Source organism: Ceratotherium simum, chromosome 2 (genome assembly GCF_057802395.1).
Source record: "Ceratotherium simum simum isolate JZ-2026a chromosome 2, ASM5780239v1, whole genome shotgun sequence".
In the NCBI taxonomy this organism is placed as follows: domain Eukaryota; kingdom Metazoa; phylum Chordata; class Mammalia; order Perissodactyla; family Rhinocerotidae; genus Ceratotherium; species Ceratotherium simum.
In genome coordinates this window covers 2,135,943-2,154,678 of record NC_141901.1, presented here as the reverse complement: position 1 = coordinate 2,154,678, position 18,736 = coordinate 2,135,943, and the positions used below count along the sequence as shown (strand labels likewise).

General features: G+C 49.3%; 1 protein-coding gene across 2 annotated transcripts in view; it reads right to left on the bottom strand.

Moving 5' to 3' along the window:
* Window positions 1–2,875: 2,875 nt before the first annotated feature.
* The window catches only part of SLC60A1 (solute carrier family 60 member 1), a 30,390-nt gene continuing 14,529 nt past the window's right edge, over window positions 2,876–18,736 (bottom strand). Inside the window, exons 5-11 of one of the 2 annotated variants that reach the window (XM_087437197.1) lie at window positions 18,521–18,636; window positions 17,046–17,219; window positions 11,475–11,622; window positions 8,009–8,079; window positions 6,656–6,776; window positions 5,499–5,550; window positions 2,876–4,040 (exon numbers count right to left, since the gene is read on the bottom strand). In XM_087437197.1, coding sequence (XP_087293323.1) covers window positions 3,998–4,040; window positions 5,499–5,550; window positions 6,656–6,776; window positions 8,009–8,079; window positions 11,475–11,622; window positions 17,046–17,219; window positions 18,521–18,636 — 725 coding nt within the window. In that variant the 3' untranslated portion in view covers window positions 2,876–3,997. Of the gene's footprint in view, window positions 5,551–6,655; window positions 6,777–8,008; window positions 8,080–11,474; window positions 11,623–17,045; window positions 17,220–18,520; window positions 18,637–18,736 lie in introns of both variants that reach the window. The other variant, XM_004425115.3, reaches the window with a different exon arrangement.

Genomic DNA, 18,736 nt, shown 5'->3' with positions numbered 1-18,736 from the left:
GAGATTCAAAATGCCTATTGGAATATTAAAAGCTCTGAGAAGTCCTTCAGTAAAACAGCCTGTTTAATCCACCATTTTCTAACCTGACTGTTGACACGTCCTTTTTTGAAAGGCATAACGGCTATTTTGCAATCACTTTCTGCATTTTATAGATGCATCTAATGACAAACTATACCCTAAAGTTGGGTAGTTTTCCAGGGCTGGCATTATCAGGTAGGAGCTAGTCATTAACAGTTGTAAGATTTCACACTGACTGTCAGACAAAGCACTGCGCTTACTGGAGTAACGCTGTGTAACTGAAGGGAGTCCATGAAGGCGACAATTTGGAATAACCTTAAAGGAAGAGGATAGTGCCTAATGAAACAGGAAAGATAATTCCTAATAGGTGGAAAGCATTGGTATCAAGGAGGTTGCTGAAACATCAGAGTTGATTTTAGGATTCTCACGTGTTTTGAATATATCGTTGACAGAAACCCTTCTCTAGTCGAGGTCACCTTCCTTCCATGTTGCCAAATCCAGTGGTTCATGGTCAGTCCTCTCTGGACCTCATGGCAGCACTGATTACTTCCTCCTTCTTGAGATACTCTTCACATGCCTTCGAGGAAACCACATTCTCTCCTGAAGTTCCTGCTACTTCTCTGGCCTCTTCTCTCGTTTGCCTTGCTGGATCTTATTATTTTTTCAAACCTCTAGGTGTTGAAGAACCCCAGGGCTCAAGCTTCCAGCCTGTGTCTACAATCACTCTTAGGTAGTCTCATTCAGCCCCATGGCTTTAAACACTATATGTATTTGGCCACGAAATTTAAATCTTTGGGTTTGACTTTTTTGTGTGTGAGGAAGATTAGCCCTGAGCTAACATATATTGCCAATCCTCCTCTTTTTTGCTGAGGAAGATTGGCCCTGGGCTAACATCTGTGCCCATCTTCCTCTACTCTATATGGGACACCACCACAGCATGGCTTGACAAACGGTGTGTTGGTGCACACCTGGGATCCGAACCTGTGAACCCTGGGCCACTGAAGCGGAGCGCGCAAACTTAACCACTGTGTCACTGGGCTGGCCCCGGGCTTGACTTTTTAAGTTCTAGACTTTTATATCTACCAGCCTTCTTGACATCCAAGATGGCGTCATAAAATGAACACATCCAAAACAGAAGTCTAGTGCCCCCATTGTCTTCCAATGTTAAATGGCCTCATCATATACCCAATTATTCAAATTAAATGGCTTGCGGTCATCCTTGATTTGCCTCTTTCTCTCACACCACACACCCAGTCCATCAGCAAATTCTGTCAGTTTGACTTTCAAGATATAGCTTTAATCCAATCACGGTCACTACCTCCACTGCTACCAACATTTCCAGGCCACTGTCTTCTCTTACATAGTTTATTGCAATTGTACCCTTGCTGCTGTCCCCAATTTCATTCTTGCCCCATAGTCTCTTCACACGACAACCAGAGTATTACTTTTAAACATGTAAATCAGATCATGTCCCTTGCCTGCTTACAACTCCCAATCTCACAGAACTGAAAAAAATCCCCCCAGGAGCCAGCCCTGGTGGCCTAGAGGTTAAAGTTTGGTGTGCTCCACTTCTGCGGCCCTGGGCATGGAACCACACCACTTGTCTGTCAGTAGCCACGCTGTGGCATTGGCTCACCAGAAAAACTTACAACTATACACAACTATGTAATGGGGCTTTGGTGGGTGGGGGAGGAAGGAAAAAAGGAGGAAGATTGGCCACAGATGTTAGCTTAGGGCGAATCTTCCCCTGCAAAAAAACAAATCCCCCCACTCCTACCATGGCTTATCTGATCTGGCCCCTCACAACCACTGCAACCTGTTTCCTGCCGCTCTCCCTCTTCCGCCCTGCTCTTAAGCCACACTGGCCTATTTGCTGTTCCTCAATTACTACACACGTATTCATTCAGTCTAAGGCCCTTGCACTTGCTGTGTCCCTTCCTGGTACCATCCTCCCCCAGGTACTTGGCTTGCTCCTGCATATCGTTTAGGTTTCTGCACAAATGCTACCTCCTTAGAAAGGCCTTCCAGAGCATCCCTTGACATTCTCTCTTCCCACCCTCCTTCCCTGCTTTATATTTCTTTATGGCACTCAATTATCCCTCATCCTGTGGCATCTTCTGTTTACTGTCAGTATGTCTTCAGCTGCTATGTAATCTCTGTGAGGCAGGGACTTCCATCTCATTCTTTGCTGTATATACCTCTGCACCTATATCAGTGCCTTGAACAGAACAGGTGCTCAGTACATCTTATTTAGTTTTTTGGTGAGGAAGACTGGCCCTGAGCTAACATATGTGCCAGTCTTCCTCCATTTTGCATGTGGGACACTGCCACAGCATGGCTTGATGAGTGGTGTGGAGGTCCATGACCGGGATCCAAACCTGCAAATCCCACGCCACCCAAGTGGAGCCTGTGAGCTTAACCACTATGCCACTGGGCCGGCCTCTCAGTAAATCTTTTTTAAATGGATAGATGAATTATCTAAAAGCCCTCCATGTCCCTGTGTCTTCCGTCAGTGCGTCGGGTATGTTGCTTCCTGCATCCGAGTAGCAGAGGGAAATCCGGGAGCAGGATGGCTCCACAGCACTCTGAGATGTCCGACTCGCAGATGGAAAAAAGCCCTCCCTACTCTGTAACTGATTGTGAGGTGTGGTATAAAAACCTATCTGCCTCCCCTTGTTCTGAGTGTATGAAAGAGGGAACAGTGGTTCTCAGTTCTGTCTGTGAGAGTTTTGTTTCTTCTGAAATATCAGCCATGTGAACCTGTAGTACGAGAGAGACCCATCTTTGGGGAACATTTGGTCATTTGTTGCCGAGCTTACATAAGAGGATCAATTGTCCTTCATAATGGATAACACGCTTATTAAATTTAAAATATTTTATTTTAGGAAAGGTACTCTTAGATTTGTTTCAGTCTTGTTTTCCATATTCACAAATTAATCATGATCACTTTAGACATAGCCATGATTCTTCTTTCTAAATCTGTATAAAAAGGATGTTTTCTTGAAAAACCACAAGAAAAATACAGCTGTTTTCTTTTTGCCCAGGTCAGTCACTACAGTAGATTGCTGCCATCTAATGCTTTTAAGTATTTATAGACATAGCTAAAACTATACCCCTATACCACCAGCTTTCAAATGAATTTGGCTCTGTTTGACAATAAATATGTACCAAACATATGAACAATTTCGAAGCTGCTTATGAGGTTTTAAAAATAAAAATTGCTAACATTTATTAAGCAATTTCTGTGTCAGGCATATAAGAATTGCTTTACACAAATTCACTTAATTCTTTCAGAATTTCTTTGAGGTAGGGTAAGGTTCTTTTAGAAATGCCACTTTACAGATAAAAGGTGAGGCTGGAAGAGCCGCAGTGATCTGCCCAGGGCCACACAGCTAGAAGGTGAGGCCAGGGGTTGAGCCAGATTCTCACTGCTACCTGTGCTGCTGGCAGACGGACCTGGCTTCCGTGACAATGCCTTTGGTTCCAGGATAAACCTGGTGTCGGGCATGCAAACCACACCACTTGGACAGGTTACTGAGAACCATGATCCACTTGCTTTTTATTTTTATTTTTTTTTATTTTATTTATTTATTTTTTCCCCAAAGCCCCTGTAGATAGTTGTATGTCACAGCTGCACATCCTTCTAGTTCCTGTATGTGGGACGCGGCCTCAGCATGGCCGGAGAAGCGGTGCGTCAGTGCGCGCCCGGGATCCGAACCCGGGCCACCAGTAGCAGAGCGCGCACTTAACCGCTAAGCCACAGGGCGGCCCCCACTTGCTTTTTATATTTACACATATACATTTATATATTCATAGAGGAAGTGCAGGTAAACGAATACAGATGGTCACTGTCATTGCCGCTTCCCTGCCGACAGGAGTCTCAGCACTCTGACCCTCTCTGAGTCACTGTATTTGCATTCTCTGTGGCATACAGGACTGGCTTGGCACAGGAACTGTCACTCCATGACAGACACTGCTTTCAGTGTACTGCACAGCTTGAACTGTTCAGTAGTTCCGGCTTTCTGTTAAAAAAAAACGAACTTGACATGGTATGTCAAGGTACTTGACATGGCAAAACACTTGACAAGAGTTTTTGTCTCTATAGAAGATGTAAAGTTTACATTCGATATTTTTGAGAAATTCTTAGTGCTGTTTCTACACTTTTTTTTTTCATGAAGAAGATCAGCCCTGAGCTAACATCCATGCCAATCCTCTGGTTTTTGCTGAGGAAGACTGGCCCTCAGCTAACATCTGTGCCCGTCTTCCTCCACTTTACGTGGGATGCTGCCACAGCATGGCCTGACAGGCAGCGCATTGGTGCGTGCCCAGGATCCAAACCCGGGCCGCCAGCAACAGAGCACATGCACTTAACCGCTATGCCACGGGGCCGGCCCCTGTTTCTATACTTTTTATAAGTTAATCAATGTCACTAAAGAAAAACAACATCCATCCCATTCTTCCAGGCAACTTCTGGACCTAACTGGTTATTAGCAGTGGTATGCTGGTAAATGTTCAACGGCTGGCTCTCCAGGGAGGAAAACAAAGCCATGATTTGTAGCTTTTGCCAATTTCTGTGGTGTAAATACTCCTATCATGACTGATCTCAGGCTACCAATACGTTATCACTGAAAGTGGAGTTGGAAAGAGATGTGCAGAAGCACACCCTTATATAATGTCTCCACCATACAGGTACAAGAGACATAGATAACCTCCAGAGCACAGATGTAAAACAACTAGGAAGTGATGAGCTTCGAGTATTACCTTTGTTTTAATGTAATTTAAATTTCTATAATTTAATTTTTAATATTGGCTGCGTTTAACAACCAGCTCTCAAAATGAAAATTTAACAGTCAGCTTTTATAAGCTGGTTTAAGCTAGCCCAACATACCACTGAATTAGTGTCCTAAAGATAGCAAGATTCAGCTTTTCCTTTTGATGTTTTAGATTACAGATGACCTACTGGTATCAGCAGCAGGAATTTGAGGGACTTTGGACTATTACTAAGTAAAAAGCACACAAATCCTTTGAGCATGCCAGAGAATAACTTGGGGTTTGTTTTGATTAATTTAAAAATATATCTGCATATAGCGATGATCATCGAGCTTTACAATGTCAACCTATTTTTTCAAATTTCAACTAAGAGTGATCCTCAAACCCAGGGTGTGGTCCATGAAGGCAGCATGTGGCTGTCTTCTTCCTTCCCGTCTGGGTGTCCTGGACGGCTCTGACCAGCAGTCTGAACCAGGGAAGAGGCAGGTAACTGGAGTAGCCAGGTAAGCTGCTTATGATTTGCCCAGGGAGGACCCAGGTACCAGAACTCAGTTTAATTTCTTCTACTCAACCAAGTGTTAGTGGAGAAGATCCGAACCAAGGCGTGGAGAGATTGCCTCCACCTCCACCTGCAGCTTTCTTAAACACTTTGGTCTGTGCCGTGCTCAAGAGGCTGGAAGTCTTTGCCTGCCTCCTTCACCCAGTTTTACCTCTGGTAGCACTCCAAGCTTTCCATTCCAAGCGGTCTGTCCTGGGTAGGAACTACAAAAGAAAAACCAAGTCGCAGGTTTCAGCAACTCTGATTAGTTGCAGCAATCATTCATGCTGAGAGCGTCCCCAGGCTTTTTGTTTCTCTGCCATTCTGTGGCTCATCAGGGAGCAGAGTGCAAAGTCACACCTCCTAGTTCTGGCAAACTGTTGGTGATGGCGGTCTGTTGAGACTAGTGTCTAAGGCTTGGGAAATATGTATTTCTTTTTGTCCCCCATGAATAGGGACCTCATTAGGTGTTGCTCACTTGATATTCAGCAAATATTTCCTGAACCTGTGGCCTAAAGGAAGCCTCTGTGCTGAGTGCCGGGCTGGACGACCGGCTCTGGCCATCTCAGAAGTGGGGCTGCAGTCAGTGCTGATTAGGGGCCCCGTTGTTCTTCTGGGCCCTTAAACTGAGTGTTGCAAGAATGCGTATGTCCACCTAGGAGAGACAGGGCGATGGATCCTGTCCCTTCAGAGCATGAAGGCCCTGCCTGGCACCTCCTCTCAAGCATTGGCTGCCTGCACAGCTGATGCAGTCGCTGGGACTTGGAGAGCTCTGGGCGGAAGGGCAGGTGAGGGCTCATGGTTATGAAAACAGCTCTGGGACTCCCCCTGCCTGGGGTCTCTAGGAAGGAGACTATTCTTAGGAGGTGTCTCTGCCCTGAAGGAGCTTTTCTTTGCCACTTGGCCTGAAGGACTTCTTTTTGAAAAAGAGATTTGGACTAGAGTCAAATCCTGAACTGCAAAGAGATGGCCCATTAGGCTGCTGGGCGAGTTCCAGCCAAGGAGGCAGCCTCTGCCTTCCAGTGCCCTGCACAGGCTGGTCCCGTGGCATGGTGGGATGTGGGAAGCCAAATTCATAGTCCATGCCCCTCTCCGAATGGAGAAACCATGAGTCAGCCTACCTCGTTCCCTCCTGCCCTAAGAGCCCAATGCAGACAATCGCCCAGCAAAGCAGGAAGAGGGGAAAGGGAAGCTGTAGAAAAATAAACATTTCCTTGCATTTTACTTGGAACAGAACAGCATTTGTGGCGTGCTAAGATCCATAGCATCTCCCATGTTTCCCCCCGCTCTGTTTTCCTCCTCTTGTGTAGAAACAGATTCTTTCCTTACCTGATGCAAGTCCAGGGTGCATCCTGTGGAAAAACAGGAGCAAGATATAGAAGGTAAAAGCCAAGCAACCAAAGATCACGCCACAGACCAGGAAACTATAGCTGCCCTGAGCCTGGAAGATCTGCCAAAGGGGAAAACACAGACACCAGCCGTCAAACCTCACATGAAGATGCAGTAGAGGAAGCAGCCTGCTGGGCCTTGGCAGGTCTGTTAGTCAAGTTGAGGCCCGTCACGCCAATAGATAGAAGCATAGGTAGGAGGGACGTCGTGGCCTCATTTCAAGGTTATGCTTCTGGAGGAGGCAGAAATCCTGCTCTAAGGCAGGGGTTGAACCCGGTGACCCCTGCAGTCCCTTTCAGCTCTGTGTCTGGAACCTTCTGAAAAATCTCTAAATCTTCATTAAAACTCCAGTCATACTAGGTGTTTCTATGCCCACAAGGCCTGACCAGAGCTTTGCAGAGCATATATTTATATATTTTTAGCCTTTTATTATGGAAAATCTAAACATATGCCAGAGTAGCACATGGAACTCCCATGGAGCCATCGCCCCACTTTAACCACCAGCACCACTTTCCTCTGGGCCCCACTCCTCCCTGCACCAGATGACACTGAAGCACATCCCAGACGTGTCCTCTCGATGCAGAGGGTATCACAAGAGGTAGGGGAGCAGAGGGCAGGGCAAGAAGAGGGAAGCACAAGAGTGATTAGGGGGACTCTGGAGACGGAGAGACAGAGGTTTGAACAGCATCTCTGTCAGTTATTGGAAGTGTGACTGACCGAGGGCAGGTTGTTAAATTTATCTGAGTTTCAGTATCCTTCTTTGTAAAAAGGGGAATAACAATATCCACATTATAGTCTTCGGTAAAAAGCACATGTATTCTTTCTCCTGGTAAACAAATAAAACATGAATATGTTTGAAGAGGACTGGGAGAGCTGCCCTTGATCGGGTTGGGCAGGAAAGCTGGGCCCGCTGCAGGGTGGCCAAAGGCTAGAAGAGGGGGAATAGGGAGTGGGAGGTTGAGGCGGGATGGAAAAAGAGCTGTGACTGCAGCTCACACGCATCCCAGGCCCTGAGAGCTCAACAATGTTCCCACGGGGCCCCTCTGGCCCTGCGCCCAGACATGGCTGGTGTTTGCTTTGGACTATACCCCGCGTCCCTTCCTACCTCCAGGTCCCACATTTGGAGGCTCAGCTTTCAAGGCTGGCTCGGAAACGGAAACAGGTAACACAGACAGAGTGAGGCCCTTGCTGCATGGGAGGCTTGGGGAAGGGCCAGTTGGGTTCAGCACCTTCTCACCTGCTTGGAGGAGAGCTCCCCTGCTGCTCCCCCCGTGCCCAGAGTTTCCCACATACCGAACCAACCAGCATCTGGAGGACCATCTCGCCAATTCCTGCCCCCGTCACCAGCACCGTGGTCGCACAGCCTAACCAAAAGAGAGGATTTGGTTTAGTAAAATCAAGTTAAGGAGTTAGAAATCAGCTGGCATGATCCAGGTTGTTTCTGGAAAGCCTCTGGAAAATGGTATGGCTGCCTAAGGGGATTACTTTGGATTCCTAAGATTTCTCAGACTTTAGCACTTTGCTTTAGGTCCTGTGTCATTATGTTCCTTCCTTGTTCTGAAACCTTCAGTGGCTCGTGATTGTCTTCAGGGTAAATTCCAAGTTGCTCAGACTGGTATTCAGGGCTCTTCCCAATATGACCACCACCTTCTTTTCCAGCAAGACTTCCTGCTCTCCTCAGGCCAGCCCTCTGGTCTCCTCAGACCATTGTCCTCACTGCCCTGGCATTGCACCTCTGACGAATCTGGCAAAATGGCACAGACCTTCAGAGCCCAAGCTGCAGAGTCAGACTCGTGTTCCAAGCCCAGCTGTGCAAGTTACCTACCAGCCATGCGACCTTAGGAAGTTCTTTCTCTTCTCTAGGCCTTGGTTTCCTTCTGGAAAGTGGGCATGCCGACAGCTCCTCCACAGGGTTGCTGTGTGGTAACTCCGATGCAATACATGTGAATGCTTAGTGCTGGCACAGAGTAAACCCTCCACACCAGGCCAGTTCTCTGCTTCGACCCTTCAACGCTGCCTTCGGGGTGCTTCGCAGGGCCCTTTATTATCTGTCCCTGTTGAGAGCTCAGACTTGTCTCTCACACTCCCTGCTCACAACCTGCCCTCCAGCCAGGACACACTACCTCCAGAGTCCTGACCCTGCACACTCCCTCTCGCCACCAGGGTCTGACTCATGCGCTCACTCCCTCCAGAACACTCCTGCTCTTACTCTTTGTCTGGCAAACTCCTGTTCACCTTTGAAGTCCTGGTTTAGGCTTCCTTTAGTTATCTTCTCCCCCAGCCCTAAACCTGGATTAGCTGTTCCTCCTCTGTGCTCCCTCAGGCCCCTGCCCCCTGCTATCACGTACCCCACTGTCTGTCTTCCCGGCAGCCTTCCCCACTGAGAGAGGACTGTACCTTGAATTTTAGGTTCAGTGGCATCCACCACTGCTTATTATTAGCACAGTGGCCAACATATGGTAGACACTTAGTGTTTTTTTTAATAAAACAGAGATCATCAGTGTCTGTTCTGGGCTTCAGCTTCCTCTTTTCGGTCTGCTCACATTTAGACCTATCCTGTGCCTTGGCTCTCACACTGTTCACTGCCCTGCCCCACCCTTCCCTGGAATGCCTTTCCTTTTTCCTTCTGCTTTTCCAAATCCTGGGCCAGCTCCCGTCCCCTCTATTCCAGGAAGCTATCTCTATATTCAACACTGGTCACTCCCGTCTCTGAATTCCAGCAGCGCCCACTGTCTATTCCACTCATTCATTCAAAACCCTTTCAGTACCTCTGTGCATCAGGCACTGTGCTAAATACTGAGGGCACTCAGATGAATAATCAGAGGGTAACATAGATACTGAGCACCTGTGAGCCAGTTAAGCTGCTAAGTCAAGAGCTTTACATTTTCTCTAATGCACAAGCATTCCTACAAGGTAGGTATTTGCATCCCCATTTTGCAGGTGAGAAAACTGAGGTTCAAAGAGGGGAAGGGAGTTGAATCGCACAAGGTGACAAAGCCAGAAAGGGTGAGGCAGGACTGACATTCAGGGCTGCTGATGACCCCAAAGCCCACACTCTTGCCCTTATCCCCTGCTGATGCCCACGGGAGCATGTTGCCCAGGAGAGGACACAGAAAATGTAGGAACAAAAGCCTTGAGGTGTGTCAAACACGAGAGGCAGGTACAAAGGAGGGGGCACACCTTTCCGGTGGGGATCAGAGAAGCTTCCCAGAGGGTCGGGGGAGAGGGACTTGAGCAGGAGATACAGGGGTGGGACAGAGTAGAGGGGGCGTTTCAGGCAGAGGATTCACCATGTGCCACAGTGTGGAAGTACAGGACAGTTTTTGTGCCATCAGGGAAGAGCAAATAACACGGCTAGAATGCAGGCCTCTGAGGGGAGTGGTGGGGAGAAGGCTGGAGGCAGGACGAAAACTGCACAGGAAGACAGGAAGGCTGTGATCAGCTCTGTGTTTTAAAGGATCCCTCTGCATCAGGGCGGAGGATGACTCAGTAAGTGGTCCTCACCCTGGCTACACGTTAGGATCACCCAGCTGCTCTGGACCAACTACATCAGACTTTGTGGAGAGGAAGCCCAGACTTGGGTTCTGTTACAAGTGCTCTAGGGGATATTAATGTGGAACCAGCATTGAGAGCCACTGATGGAGGCAAATCTGAAGGCAAGGAGACCGGCCCAGACCTGCCAAGGCTCGGATGGAGGTGATTAGAAATTGGGAAAAGCTGGGCACCATTTAATATTCCAAGCAGGTAAGTGATGGTCAACTCCTGAACTAAGGCAGGGATGGTGAGAAAGGAAAAGAAGAGGACGGATTTGGATGACCATCTGCAGGCAGAATCAACCGATACAACATTGCTATTATTATTAAACTCTAACATTTGTTGACCACTTAAACCTCTGTGGGATATACCGTGTGACATGTGGTACCAACACTGTTTCATTACTTCATTTACTGGCTTGAGGTCTGGGGATATCCTTGGGTTTCAAGGCTCCATGTCTCCATGTCCCATTCCTGTGGAAAACTGAGTTGGGGTCGCTCTCACTGCCCTGACCACCCCCATACCCCAATTTCCCCCACGCCTCCTCTAAAGAAATCATTCATCTTTAATGCTGGTTTTCCAACACTTGAAGGCTTCTCTAGTTACTTCTAAGGGTAACGTTAGATGTTCAAAACATAATTATTTTTAATTAACTCGTTAAAAAATTGATCTTTGCGATATGCACTTGGGAGGCTACAGAAAGGGGAGGAGATTGGTCAAGAGAATTAGAGGTTTCTGACATCAAAGAAGCTGTGTCACACCCCACATCAGGTGAGGAGCCCTTGTTCTAATGCTCATGCTTCGAACAACGTCCACAAGAGCAGCAGAGCAGGAGGTGCTCTTACTGAGCTATAGCACCCCTTTCCTCCACCGTAACTTCTCTCGGGAAACGGCTTTTCCTTGAACTTGGAATGCCCAGCACATGCATGTCACACCATGCCAGCTGTGGGTCAGCAGACGTTATGATGGAAAAAAAAGGAATGGGAAAGAAGCTTACTGCATCTCCGTGGCCTGAAGTCACAAGATCCAGGGCTCATGTTGAATGGGGGAGCCACGGGGATCAGAACAACCCTGTGTGTGAGCCTGCTCCCAGCAGAATGGGAGGGGAGCATCATTTCTGTGAGGAGGTGGGGGATCTAGCTGGAACACCACAGAAAGACGGGGTGTCAGAGGAAGTGGCACCAGCCAGAGGGAATGCCTCTCAGCTCAGCCCCTGTACACCCACCTGTGTACTGCAGAATGTCCTCAGTGTAGGCCAGCATGCTGGGGAAGGAGCTGCTGAGGAACAGGCCCAGACTGGCTGTCCCCACGAACAGGAAGAGGACGTTGTAGGAGAAAACAAGAAGCACCAGGAACGTCACCATCACACCCACCTGTCACAGTAGAGATGGAGGTGAGTAGTAATTGCGAAAAGCTGGACATCCACTGAGCAAAGGGAAAACCAGGAGTCCGAGTCCTGACTTGGCAAGTTCCTCCTCCAGGCATGAGGGGCAGCGCCGTGTGACCAGTGCGCTGCCCTGTGGAAAATGTGGGAACTGCACCTGCCCTAGTGTGGCGGCCACCAAGGAAGCCCTGAGAATGTAGGAAAGCGCAGGGAGGCCAGCCCCCCAGACAGCTCCGCAAATGGCCCCACACACGCTCAAGAAGTGCTTGCTGAGGGACGTCTGCCTGGCCCCGGGGCCTTGTCTATAAGCCCAGGAATTCCATCCAAGCCATCAGCTCTCTGCCTGCTGGCCTGAGTGGTGAGTCTTCTGCTCCTCAGGAAGAGGAGCTGCTTCTCTTTCCCTAAAAGCAGTGTGTTCAGAGGAAGCTGTGGGGGAGCAGGAGAGATGGAGTGACGGTTGCAGGGTCCTCACCCTCTGGGAATCCTTGCAGATCTCCCAGGGAGAGGGTCAGTGGCTGTGACAACCCGCTTGGCTCCCCCCCACCCCCGCGCCCCGATTCAGCTCCAATTCCCTCCGGCAGATTCTAACCTATAAGGTTGGAAACCCCTGTGACGGGCTAAGAGGCCAGAAATCTTTCTAGTTTAGTAAGGGTCTCTGTCACATGGGCTATCTTTGTTAAAATAACCCTTTTTCTAAATTCTTTAAAAATGTCAATACTGAAAAATTTCTATGCAAAATGCAACTGGGAAGAAACCCAGGCAGCACAGATTTGGACACAGAAAACCCAGGTGTAATTATCAACCCTGTTTTTTATCATTGGCTCTGGGGCTTTGAAGTAGTTGATCTCTGATTCCCAGCTTCCTAATCTGCAAAATGGGCTACCAGCCACGCTGAAGAGTCTGGTGGATGACAGCAGTGAGGGGCTCTCAGAGCATGAAGCTTCAGACAAATACCCATCCTAGTATCTGTGGGTCAGCTTGTCTTAATGTCTCAGGAGATAGGATCATCTATAGAAACCCATCGCTTTGAGGTAAAAATCTCCTGGGTGAGTACATCTGTTTCTAGAAGAAATAAGATAAAAGTATAGAGTAGAGAGCTGGGAGGTATGTAAGAAACCACATCTAATCCAACCCCTGCCCCAGTCTGTTTCTACAGATGAGGAACCGAGTGTGCAGGGGGAAGGGACTTGCACACTCACAGGCAGATCCTGGGGAATTTGCTCCAACTGGAAAAACAAAGCCAGTGATTGCAATCCTGAGCCTCCCCCTTACTTGCCCTCACCAGCCCCTCAGTGTCTGCTGCAAGATCTCTTAGGCCTGAGACTCATGCATTGAGGCTCAGAGTCCTTACCAAGAAAGACTTGCTGCCCTGGAGGGGGATTTGCCATAAACAGTGGCTGAAGGAAACACATTCTCTTCTTGATGGAGAGACAACATGAAAGCATTCTTTCATGCAGTAAAAATACAAAAGCAATGGACATACCTGTGGTTCCAAATATAATGTATTTCTTTGGTGTAGAAAATGATCCCACAGTGCTCCCTCTGCTCTTGCTTCCTCCTCTGCTGACTTTCTACATGTTGGCATGGCCCAGGACTCCGTTCTGGCTCGTCTTTGTCTGCACTCCGTTAGTCCAGCTCTACAGTTTCAAATATCTCTAAGCTGGGACTCTTAAATCTACCCCTCCAACCAAGACCTGAGTCCAGAGCTCCAGACTTGCATATAAAACTGCCCCTATGATATGTCACTGGATGACTAAAGTGGGGGCTCAGAATTGGCCACCCTAAAATATGTTTCTTTGGCTTGATTATTTTTTTTATTTTTTTAAGATTTTTATTTATTTACTTTTTCCCCCCAAAGCCCCAGTAGATAGTTGTATGTCATAGCTGCACATCCTTCTAGTTGCTGCATGTGGGACGCGGCCTCAGCATGGCCGGAGAAGCGGTGCGTTGATGCGCGCCCGGGATCCGCACCCAGGCCGCCAGCAGCAGAGCGCGCGCACTTAACCACTAAGCCACGGGGCCGGCCCTGGCTTGATTATTTTTAAAGGCAAAAGACTCTGAAAGAAAAAACTTTGACCTTTTGCCTAAAAGAATTCAAGACAGGAGGCCTGTCCCAGGACAGGCCATCACCATAGGTAACTCTGGGTGTGGTAGACCGACAGGATCCTTCCTAAGCCCATTTTTATGCAAGTTCTCTCTCAGGTCGCATTGCCTGTAGATGGCCCAGCAAACATTTGTTTACCAAACATCTGCTTTTCCGTCTCCATGTGAATTGCCCTCCTCCCCTTTGAAGTCCCAAACCACTGCCCCCAACACCCTCCTTTGTCCTTAGCTGAAGATGGTATTTAATGTAGTGGCTCCTGCCACTTTGGGGAGTTACTCAGTTTTCCTGGGTTTCTCCCCTATATACATGTTATTAAACTTTGATTTTCTCCTGTTATTCTGTCTCATGTCAATTTAGTTCTTAGACCAGCCAGAAGGACCCAGAGGACAGAGGAATAGTTCTTCCTCCTCTACACTAACAAGGTGGCCACAACAGAATTCCTCCTCTTCCCCCAAACCTGCTCTTCCCCATATCAGTTAACAGCATCCCTGCCCACCTAGCTGCTCAAGCCCTGTATCTAAGGTGGTCCTTGATTCCTGTCTCTCACCTCCTATATTCTAGCCAATAGCAAGTCCCAAAACGTTTCAGAGACTCTTTGCACCTCTCCCAATCCATCCTGACCACCCTCATCCTGCTGCCACCGCTCGTGCCTGGGCTGCCATGGCAGCATCTCACTGTCTCCTGCCTCACCCTTGCCCTCTACAATTCATTCTTCTGCAGCACAACCGGCGTGTGCTTTTAAAATGCAAAGGAGATCATGTCCACTCCCACGTGAAACCTTCTGCAGGCTTTCTGCCTACTTAAAATAAAATCTAAAACCTAGCTTTCAAAACCCTACTGGCCCGGGTCTGCTTCCCCAACTTCATCTCTTTCTGCTCCCTACCCAGACCCTGCCCGCCATGCTCTCACCAAGTTAGTTCCCCCCTTGGGGCCTTTCAACCAGCAGTGCCCTCTGCCAGGAGCACTCGCCCCTCTGCTCTTTGCAGGCTGGCGTCTTCTTGAGAGTCAGCTCTCAAATTATGAGGCTGAGGCAGAACCAGTACTTTGAAGGCGCTGTTCCTGCTCCCCTCCTGCCACCTGGCAACCCCACTTACAAACCACACATATTTCCAGGCAAGCCTGACAATCTCTAGACTTGGGGAAGTTTTAAAAATGCCTAACTCTCTTATCTTAGCCTGGGTGACAGAAGACTGAGTATGCCCAGGGTGAATTAGCAACTCTGCCAACCAACTCTCCTCCCACTTGGTGTGGCCCCCTCCTCAGCCTGCTTCCCACCTGCCTCCCAACGCCTCATCCTCATCCTCCGGGCCGGGCACACTCTCCCTCTCCCCTGCTCATCTTCCCCAGCCCACTGTAAGCTCCCTGGAGGCAGAGACCTGGCTTAGGGAACTTGGCAGCCCCGCAGTTCCCTGCAAGGACCTGCATGAAGTGCGTGCTGGTTAACCAGTAGTGGTTGCTGAGACCCAGGAGAGTGTTGAGAGCAGGGTGAATGTTAATCTAACGATGAGAGGACTACTTGGAAGTAGCCACAGTGAATGAGATGGTCACTTGGCAGCTGCAGCCTCAAGGAGCTTGCTCAGGGCTGTTTAGCTATAATCCCAACAGGGTGGCCCCCCAAAGCTTTAAAAACCCGAAATGCTTTACAAACATCCAGATGCCCAGCTTCCTCTCCACACCCTCAGAATTAGAACCTCTGGGCTAGGGGCCCAGGAATCTGTATTTTCCAAAAGCACCTCCAGTGGCTCTAATGTATTTCAGAATCACTTGCTCTAGGGCAGTGTTTCCTCAAACTTGCTTGAGGACATGACCCCCTCCCCTGGTGTGTCCATTAAATATACAGATTGCTGGGCTCCTCCCTGGACATTCTAATTCACAAAATCTGTGCTGGGCCCAGGAATCTGATTTTCCTTCTTAAAACCCAGCACTCTAGGTGAGCTTTTATTGTCAGGCCTAAGTCTTGTGGATGCTTCCGACTTTCCTTCTTCTCTCAAACCCGGAGCCCCACCCTGCTCCCCTCTCTCTAAGCAGCTGGCCTCACGCCTCACAGAGGCTGGCCACCAGCAGCACCCTCACTCTTCCCACCTCACGGACTGGTGGAGTCCTCCTTCCCTGCCTCGTGTCACCCCAGCTCCACAGGCGGGGCCCTCCTCCTCGGGCTTAGCACTTCCATCCCCTCCCCCACTCCGGGGCCTTCCTTACCAGTCACTCTCCGACAATGCTACCTTCACAGACCCCCTCCTTACAGGCTTCCTCCCTTTCTCCTCTGCCGAAAAACAGGCTCACACCACCCAACTCCTGTCAAGCAAAACTGCCTTCAGCTCAGAAATATCTGCAATACTCACGCCTCCACTTCCCATCTCCCTCTCACCCTCAGACTCTTGAGTTTGGCTTCTATCCTCCCTAACTCCCATCTATGTTGAATGGAAATTTCTTGAAGGTCATCAACCAGCACAAGGCCAAATCCAAGGGCCTTGCTTGGGGCTCAAGATCTTTGGTCTCTGTAGCCCCAACATTATTTCCCACCCACTCTCCGCAAGAAACTCAACCCAAGGAAGCACCTTCTGATAGTGGATTGGGCTACTTGGAAAGGTAGTGAGTTCCCAGTCACTAGAGGTGTTTAAACAGACTGTGGACCTCTTGGAAGGGATATTATAGAGGTGATTCAAGCCCTAGTGGGAGGCTGCGCTAGATGATCCTACAGCCATCTGTAATATGGACCCCTTTATGATAGATGGTGACATGGACACACATCAGGGTGAACATCTTAACCCATCACTCTGACCCAGACCTCCTGCTTCCCAGGCAGACCAGTTCCTTGAAGGTCGTCTTACATGTCAGTCTGGCTACTTATGAATCACCTGGGAGAGCTTCAAAATGCAAATTCCCAGGCCCCCATCCAGAGATGGTGATTCTGAAGGCCAGGGTATCCCTGGCCTCCCCTTGCCATAGGGCTCCGGCCAGCTGGGCACCAAAGGGAACAAGGGAGGACCAAGGCCAGCACCTGCTTCCCTCATACTTCCGGCAGGCTGTCAGCTGGGATCCGCCCCCACACAGCAGTGACCACCTCCTACAGCCTCTTCCTTTGATGGGTACAAAATCAGAGGCCAAGGTCACATGGGTAAGCTCCATCTCCTGGATTTCCATCCCTTCTCCACCAGCATCTCTCTCCTCCCCTCTCCTCTTCCCTTTACTCCTATATTCCCACCCTGCCGGCACAATCCAGTGCCGAGCAAAAGTCCTAGGGCAGTGGTAGAGCCAGGAGTGAATGGTTCTCCTGGGTCTCAAAGAAGTGAAAGGAGGCCACTTACCACATTGATGAAAACCATGGTGGCTGGCTTCATTCTTGAGGAGATGGGAATGGAGATGAGCCGACCCAGGGTGATGAAGCCCCAGAAGAGGCTGGGGAGGTAACCGGCCACCTTGTGTCCCACAGACAGGGGTTTCTCCACCGCATAGCTGTACACAAAGGCAGAATATGCCCCCTGTGGATAGACAGGCCCCACTGAGCACACCTGCAGACAATACCCTCTCAAAGGAAGCCCCAGCTGGGGCAGGTATGGTGTGGGCTGGGGCAGGACTGGTCCTGCCCCTAGAGGCTCCACAAAGGGTGGGCTTAGAGCCAAGGTCATACAGCACACAGAGGCCTGAGCTGAGAACAGAACCTGGGGTGCCACAGCTGCGGAGGCCTCGGGGTCCCAGGGAGGTGTCTCTGGATCGCCACAGGGAGTCCCGAGGGATCTGGACATGCAGGCGCTGCTGCCCACTTCGATCCGAGCAGCCTTCCACTACATGTCTTATGTACAAGGATTCCACAGAAGGTTTTTTGTTGAAGGAAAGTGCCGCAGCGAAAAACGGTGTGCTCCAGCGTCTCATTTTACAAATGGGAAGGCAGAAAGAAGTCACCTGCCCAAGGTCACACTGAGAGTTGGAGTCAACCAGTACTGTCACGAGTACTTTCCACCAGGTCATCTAAACTTTTTAGGGCCTTCTCTTCGGAGAGTCCCTCATATGCAGTTAATCCATCAGCCATTCAAAATTGTCCTAGGGCCGGCTCCGTGGCTTAGCGGTTAAGTGCACGCGCTCTGATGCTGGCGGCCCGGGTTCTGATCCCGGGAGCGCCCCGAGGCACCACTTCTCCGTCCAACGTGAGGCTGAGTCCCACGTACAGCAACTAGAAGGATGTGAACCTATGACATACAACTATCTACTGGGGCTTTGGGGGGAAAAAACTGAATAAATAAAATCTTTAAAAAAAAAAAAAAAAAAAAAAAAAAAAAAACAAAATTGTCCTAATCTCATCCTAAGAGATTTCTGGAAATGGGCACTAAATAGCGTGACCAAGGTCACTAGTGGGCTAAGGAGCTGGCCCAGATCCTGCCTGCAGCTTCTTCACAACGTGGCTCGAGAAGCTCAGGGTTGGAATGTGTCCCAGGAAGCAGACTGCCCTAGAGTTTATATGGCATGACCTCTACTTGGGGGAACGGGGCTCCGCTCCTTCAAAAAAGTGTGGGGAGCCTGCCCTTGATAACAAACCAGGTAGGCCCCTATCCACAGAGTCAACAAAAATAAAAACAACTGGTTGGGACAGAAGACCATAGTACCAAGGGGCTGTGAACGATTCTGGAGGCAGTCTCCCCCAGGACTTGTATTTCGTTTAAATTTCTGAATTGACTGTACGAGGTGAGGTCTCTAGGAAAGCTTGATGCTCCTCCTTTCTCTTGCCAGCCCCAGACTTGAGTCTTGGGGTCCCCCAATAAGGGGCACCCTCCAAAGGCTGGCTTACCGTCATCCCATCGGTCATGAACAGGACCAGGGCGGCTGTGATGTGGATGGCGAAGAAGGAATACGGGGCTCCTTTGAAGTTCTTCCTCTGGCAGCAGCTGAACAGGTCCTCGTGCCCTGGGTGAGACACAGGAACAGGGGCTAGTCTCAGCTACTGCTCTCCTCACTCTGCATGCCCAGGGCAAGTGGCCAATGAAGAGCCCTGGCAGGATGGGGG